The sequence below is a fragment of the Cupressus sempervirens genome, chromosome 8, assembly GCF_028749045.1.
Source record: "Cupressus sempervirens isolate cs-2001-9-10 chromosome 8, ASM2874904v1, whole genome shotgun sequence".
In the NCBI taxonomy this organism is placed as follows: Eukaryota; Viridiplantae; Streptophyta; class Pinopsida; order Cupressales; family Cupressaceae; genus Cupressus; species Cupressus sempervirens.
In genome coordinates this window covers 599,793,951-599,801,943 of record NC_143125.1, presented here as the reverse complement: position 1 = coordinate 599,801,943, position 7,993 = coordinate 599,793,951, and the positions used below count along the sequence as shown (strand labels likewise).

The 7,993-nt window shown below is 32.4% G+C and overlaps 1 protein-coding gene across 1 annotated transcript; it reads right to left on the bottom strand.

The window, feature by feature from the left end:
- Positions 1-5,413: 5,413 nt before the first annotated feature.
- LOC149543860 (heavy metal-associated isoprenylated plant protein 19-like) lies at positions 5,414-6,075 on the bottom strand. The gene is made up of 2 exons (XM_089796337.1): positions 5,929-6,075; positions 5,414-5,771 (listed from the first exon to the last, which is right to left on the bottom strand). Exons 1-2 carry the CDS (start codon positions 5,981-5,983, stop codon positions 5,551-5,553), a joined length of 276 nt encoding a protein of 91 aa, XP_089652463.1. The 5' UTR covers positions 5,984-6,075; the 3' UTR covers positions 5,414-5,550.
- Between the last annotated feature and the right edge of the window lie 1,918 nt (positions 6,076-7,993).

Sequence of the window (7,993 nt, the reverse complement as noted above, 5' to 3'; positions counted from 1 at the left end):
CTTGTTCATGGACTTTGTGTCAAAATGTTTCTATTTTGGTGAGGGGTTGTTTTGTCCTATCAAGATCTACTGATTTGTCTCTTTTGGTGTTCTCAGTGGGGCTCATTTCCAACAATGTAGGATTCTTTTTTTTTCAATATTTTTTAGCCTCGTAATGTGGTTTCATGGGTTACATCTTGTGGTCTTAGCACTTGGAAGAGCTATGGGGTTGCATTGTTAATCTACAACCAAGTTTTATTTACCTATATTTATATGTTCACTTCATTTATACAAAGCTTATCCTATGGTTGTTTTCCATTTTGGTGAGGTTGTTTCCCCATGATTGTTTCTACCTTGGTTTAGGGAGTTTTTGCTAGTTCTTAGCCTAGTTCAAGGTTATTTTTCTTGTTTGAGATGAGGCATATGTCTTTCCAAGATTTCTACTATTTTCATTATATGCACCACACTTTTTCTTGTGATTTTGTGTTCATGTTTGGGGATTTACATCACTATATCAGAGTGAATATTATTGCCTAAGAGGTGTGGTTGTTTTAGGGGAGCCGATTGCTAAATTTGGGTCTTCTCTTCTTCCTTAAAAGTTGTTCATTATTTTATTTTATTTTAGTATCCAATGGTAATTGAAGGCCTCTATTAGTTTATCATTCTTTAGTGTTAAAATAGTTTTTTATTTAGAAGGTTTCCCTAGTTTTTTTGTTGGCAATATTTTTTAGTGGGATTATGCTACAAGAGTTTCCATCTTTAAGTTTGAATTTTTTTTTTTGTTTGATGGTGGATCTCTTGTGATTTTTATTCTTCTTCATGCTCAGTGGATTCTAGAAATTTTCAATCTCTCAAATTGACTATAGGTTGTTCTTGGTTATGTTTTAGTTTTATTATGGATTTGTTTGTCCCTTTTTGTGCTCAGTGCTCTGCACTTCATTAGGTATACTAGTATTTTTTTGTTCTTGGATGGACTCTATCTTACATGACTTCTATGGAGGTGTGCTTGACCACTATAGGTTTGGAAGATTGTGATTATGCGCTCCTCTTTATTGTCCCTTATCAAGTTGGTGGCATCTCCTATTGTGATGGGGATTTTCTTGTGGATGGAGAATGATTCCTACTTGTATAAGGGGTTGGTTCTTGTTTCGATCTCCCACCTAGCTATATTCTTCTATACTATCCTTGTTGAGGTGTAGAGTAGCTTTGTAGTTCAAGAGTCATTTTTTTATCACTACATACAACTAGCTGATTTCCTAGTTCAATGGTTTGGAGAGCCTTGAAAAAATGTGTCTTGTTGTGTTGGAGGCTCTATAGAGAGTTGACATGGTTTCGACCCTTGTTCTATCTCTTGAGACCATTTATTTCTAGAAGTGGATATTTTGGGAGCCTTATTAAAACCCATAAAGGTTCCAGGTTCCTTATTAAAATCCATACTATTCTTCTTATTTGGATAGTGTAGTTTGTTCGAGTTTGTCTTGTTTTGTCATTCTTTGTGTTGTTTTTCCTACTAAATTTAATGCTTAATCTTTCTTTGTAAAAGAGATTAGTGCACTTTCAAAAACCCTTTTAACCTGAGTATACTTCAATTATCATGAACTAGACTCATAAATGTCTAATAGAAAGTTAAATGACATATAGCTCGACAAGGTGATTTTAAATGTTCATATGATTAATTTTAATATGTACTTAGGTGTGAGGAACAATTCTAGAATCTTGAACTTAGGTCTTAGGAAGGAACATTATACTTAATTATCTAGACATTAAAAAAAATTGTAAGTACGAGTGATTTTATCATATAACTCAATTAATCCTAATCTTTTCTTAAGCCTTCATCTATTTTAAAATGTAGAGGATATCATCAACTTTGAAGCATAGAGGATATCGTTATGAAATTGTAAAATCCATTTTTTTCATTTATTCTTATTATCTCTCAAGACATGTGGCAGCTTGTAGGATTCCAAGACTAATTATGTCAGGTGACATGTGACAACATATAGGATTACAAGACTATAATATAGAATAGACATTGAGTTTGACTTTTAGTAGAAGAGATAAAGTAACAATTTGTTTTTGAATTCTATATAACATATTTGCTACATCATCCTTGAATTCCAAACTGATGAGCACCATCCCAACTGAAAAATTATTGAATAAATGATTTATTTTTTTTCCATTTATTCAATGATCTCTACAAAATAGTTAAAAAGAAACGATGTGGCTATCCTCTCCAAAAATTTCACTCTTGACTAAATTTCAACATTTGATCTTCATGATCTGTATATTTTGTAAACAAAATAACAAAATTTTTGAGAAAATTTCACTATGTTTTCATGAATCTGAAAAGGAATCATGTTTGACTGTTTTTTTTGGTCTTTTATACATTTTGTTTGGTCAAAAAATAGATGGTACATCTTCAAAAGCTTTTGATATCAACCTCCATTGCCAAGGCAATGAAAGTAGGACTCACCTACAAAATAGGTGCTATCGTGGCAACATACTAATTTCTCATTTCTCTCATTAAATTTAGGGGCTTGTGAGAAAAGTTGCTACATACAAGAATAAATTTAGAGGCTCATGAGAAAAGTTGTTGTATACAAAATAACTAAGTAAAGAAATAAACTTGAAGCATTTGTTTGACTATTTTTATGCTACCTTATACATAAATGGCCACTTAAGCTTTACACTGAAACCTTTCCAAAAACTCCACCTCCAATTACTAGAAAGAACAAAGAGCTGAGTGGTTTCCTTAAGATTGTACATTACAAATTTTATGATTTTTTTGGAAAAAAGTCGTAAGGAGAAATAATTAATAAATATAGGCCTTACTAAAGATAAACTTGTGTATACTCAATTGAAAGGAAGATTAGTGAGAAAGCTATGAAAAGGGGTTCTAGGGTTTTAGGATTTGCAAATAATGTGAAGGATTGTAGAGATGAACAAGTAGATAGTGATAGTAGGAGTGCTAGAAAAGTCACCCATTTGGTGTCTTTAGTTAGCTTGCATTGGTGTTGGGGCATATGTTTTTTTTTTTAGATTTCTACTCTTCTCATTATATGTGGCACACTTTACCTTGTGATTTTGTGTTTATGTTTGGAGCTTTACATCAGTGTTTAAGAGTGAATATTATTGCCTCATAGGTGTGGTTGTTGTTTTAGGGAAGCAGATTGCTAAATTTGGGCCTTCTCTTCTTCCTTAAATTTTTTTTTTATTTGGTTTTATTGTAGCTTCCAATGGTAATTGCAGGCCTCTATTGGTTTATCATTCTTTAGTGTTCAAATTGTTGTTTTTTCATAAGGTTTTCCTAGTTTTTTTGTTGGCAATATTTTTCAGTGGGATTATGCTACAAGAGTTTCCACCTCTAAGGTTGAAACTTATTTTTTGTTTAACAATGGATCTCTTGGGAGTGTTCTTCTTCATGCCCAGTACATTCTAGAAAGTTTTAATCGCTCAATTTGACTATAGGTTGTTCTTTGTTATGTTTTAGTTTTATTATGGATTTGTTTGTCCCTTTTGGTGCTCAATGCTCTCCACTTCATTAGGTATACTAGTATTTTTTCGTTCATGGGTTGACTCTATGCTACATGACTTCTAAGTAGGTGAGGTTGACCACAATGGGTTTGGAAGATTGTGATTATGCCCTCCTCTTTCTTGTCCCTTATCAAGATGGTGACATCTTTTATTGTGATAGGGATTTTCTTGTGGATGGAGAATGATTTTGACTCATATAAGGGGTTAGTTCTTGTTTCAATCTCCTAGCTAGCTATATTATTCTATACTATCCTTGTTGACATGTAAAGTAGCTTTGTAGTTGAAGAGTCATTTTTCTATAGGGAGAACCTCACTACATACAACTAGTTGATTTCCTACTACAATGGTTTGGAGAGCCTTGAAAAAAAGTGTCTTGTTGTGCTGGAGACTCTTCTGAAGAGTTTGCATGGTTTCCACCCTTGTTCTATCTCTTGAGATCATTTATTTCTAGAAGTGGGTATTTTGGGAACCTTATTAAAACTCATAAAGGTTCCAGGTTCCTTAATAAAAACTATACTATTGTTCTTACTTGGACAATGTAATTTGTTTGATTTTGTCTTGTTTTGTCATTCTTTGTGTTACTTGTCCTACTAAGTTGAATGCTTAATATTTCTTTGTAAGAGGGATTATTGCACTTTGAAAAACCCTTTTAACCTAACAAAAAATATGAGTATACTTAAATTATTATGAACCCAACTTATAAATGTCTAATAGAAAGTTAAATGACATATAGCTCAATAAGATGATTTTGAATGTTCATATGATTAGTATTAATATGTATGCAGGTTTGATGAACAATTCTAGAATCCTAACCTTAGGTCTTAGCAAGGAACATTATACGTAATTATCTAGACATTAAAAAATTGTCAATCTGAGTGATTTTATCATATAACTCAATTATTCCTAATATTTTCTTAAGCTTTGGTTGATTTTAAAATGTAGAGGATATCATCAATTTTAAAATATAGAGGATATCATTATGAAATTGTAAAATACATTTTTTTCATTTTGTCTAATTATATCTCAAAACATGTGACACCTTGTAGGATTCCAAAATTAATTATGTCTGGGGAAATGTGACAACATGTAGGATTACAAGACTATAATATAGAGTAGACATTGAGTTTGGCTTTGAGTAGAAGAGAATAAGTGACAATTTGTTTTTGCATTCTATTTAGCATATTTGCTACATCATCCTTTAATTCCAAACTGCTGAGTATCATTCCAACTGAAAAATTATTGAACAAATGATTTTTTTTTCTAAAAAATAGTTTTAAAAAAAAAATGCAGCTATCCTCTCTACAAATTGCAACATTAACTAAATTTCGAAAAAACAAAAATGCAATGATTTTTTTTGAGATTTTCAACATTTGATCTTCATGGTTGTATATTTTGTGATTGAAAATAACAAATTTTTTGAAAATATTTCACCGTGTTTTTGTAAATTTGAAAAAGAATCATATTTGACTCTTTTTTTTTGTCTTTCCTACATTTTCTCTGAAGATTGGCCAGCCGAAAGAAAAAAAAACAAACAGATGGTACGTCTTTAAAAGCTTTTGATCTTAACTTCGACTGCCAAGACACTGAACGCATGACTCACGTACAGAATAGGTTGTATCGTAGCACCACACTAATTTCTCATTTCTCTCATGAAATTTGGGGGTTCGTGAGAAAAGTTGCTACAGACAATAATACACCATTCAATAGTATCCACTATAACCTTTAATGGTTGTTTTTATAGTACATTCACTGACAATTGCACTAGAAACTCCAGCAGACACCACATGGAATCTACCAACAATTCTAATGGACAAACAAACTCATACAAAGATGATTATATCATTCTGAACTACATATTATACTAGAAATACAAGAGTGATTCCCTCATTTTAAAATAACAATGCAATGTCAATAATTCCCAAAACATAGTATGTAGCGTCAAGGACAGAACACGTTCATGTCGTTGTCTACATACATGTTGGAGTTAATACTTGCTTTACGTATCACGAATCAAATAGTACTCTATACGAAAGGTACTTGCTACCGAATAGAGCAGCTTCCATTGACAAGACCATGTGGAGAAGCATTGCATTTAATCCAGTGGGGCTCCTCCAAATCCTTGTGTTTACTTAATCTTTCAGGAGGTATGTTATTCAATCCCTTTTTCTCATTGAGCAGTCTTTTCATCCTCTTCTTTGGATCCACAGTCCCTCTCACGGTCACCTTCTTGTGGACTACATCCACCACATACTCCAGCAAATCTGTAGCACCCATCAAGTTAAAGATGTTTACAATACGATTTTGTAGAGTCTGGTTGTAAAAAGGGGAAAACTTAAAATGGGTCTTAGTGAAAAATTGAAGATAGCTGCTTAATATTTCAAAAACATTCAAGATAGCTGTTTGATTATGAGAATTTACTATCCATTTTGGAGAGCAATTTGGAGACTCTCTCCCTGCAATCATGGCATCGCATATTGGCATTCAAGACAATGACTTAACCTGCAAAATGAAAAATGAAACATGACGAGTACAGAATGTGAAATGAAACATGATGAATTCTTATTAGCTAGATTACATTTGCAGCCTCTGGGAAAAACAATAAGAAGAAGTTAACAGATAAGTAGGAGATATTTTTCATAACAAGTTGAATTGGAGTATTGTTCTCAAAATCAATCGTATTGTTTTCTAGTTAAATTCATTGACCCATGTTTTAGGGTTCACAAGAATCTATATCTCATTAGAATAAATGAAACACTTAGCACCTATGGTATATATGTTATGAAGTGAAATCCGAAGACTTGTAGAAGGTCACCCATCCTCTACTATTGCAACTAAAGCACACTTAACTACAGAGTTCGCTCTATAATTAAGCCCACTTTGATAATAATACCTCTAAACATATTAAATTTTCAGAATTCATTATAATAAATTCTATATCTTTAAATTTTATTCTATATTTTCTATAATGTTCCTAATTATATTTTATTATTCATTATTAGAAAGTTTAATTGAGGAAGACAAAAATACAAGATTAATAAAGACTCGCTAAATGAATCTTTCTTTTCTCTAATTTATATCATATAACGAATAGTAAAATATAATCTAAGGGCCCGTTTGGTGAGCAGAATAGGAATACGTATTTCAAAATATGTATTCCAGAATACATATTCCTATTCCGCTCACCAAACGGACCCTAAAATATCAAAAAAGAAAATACATAAATCTAAAATTGAAATCTTTGAATCCAAGCCAACACATTACTTGATTTTAGAATTTATCATTTCTTAACAGCTGAACAATATCATCATAATGTAATTGGCCTGCCATTGTCACAAAGCATAATAAAAATGAACCGCCAGCCTCAATTTGTCGAAGCATTGAGCGTCTCTAGTAACATTCTCATCAAATATTTAGACTACCATTATAGCATCTGGGTCAATAAAAATACTGTCAGCATATGATTTTGTTAAACACATTCGATTTCCACAACTTATATTATCTGTTAGTTGTATTAAATTTCCATAGCTCGTACTAAATTGTGTATCATTTCTCAAATGAAGTCTATAAGATATGCTAAACAAACTATGAGCGTGTCTATTTGTTAAAGACATTTGCAGATTCACCCAGTTCATATTATGAATGCATCTCATATATACATTGAACGGTGTAAAATTTAATTTTGAATCAAGATTTGAGATCCCAAGCCGGTCTTACACAATTGAAACTACAAATTAAATTCCCTAATATTATCCCTTCTCAAGATTTACATGCGCCCAATAACATATTTAAGCTTTGCCCACAATAGGAACTATGAAAAATCGTAATGGGTTTACCGCTGGCATTGTTAATGCTTCCGCAGAGCTCAAAAGATGACTTTTTACTGGCCTTTTTGGAACCCTCCTGCTGAACATGATGCAGCTTGTCTCCAACGACATAGATGTTGGTGTTCTTTTACTTCTCAACTTCAGCCTGAAGATTAGCTGTTGTGGTGGGCAATAAAATGAAAGCAGAACAACTTTTCAAAGACAAAGACTCACAGGGTGCAAAACTGTTGGGCTGCTCCCATCATAAACGATGAATTTCTGCATCGAACTTTAGTGCTCATTTTCTCCTTGAAATTGATACGCTCCTCAGAAGAAGGGAACTGTCCACCATGTAATCCAGCGGCATCATTGGATTTAGTTAACTGTTCACACGCATTGATTTGACTAAAGATGTTTGCCCTGACCTGGAAGCACAGGTTTCGTAGTTGTCAGCACTTAAAATATGTATTCATGTTGGGAATATGAGAAGTTTGTAGATATTTTTTCTATTAAAGAAGGCTCTTCCCTAGGCTTTGTAATCTTCAACTTAAAACGTAAGAAAATTGAATTTTTTAAAGCATAAATGCTGTACAGCCACCTCATATATGATCTAATAATAAGGCAACACGTAGTGTAATTTTTTAGATTAAAAATTGTTAATTGATTTGAACAGCTAACTA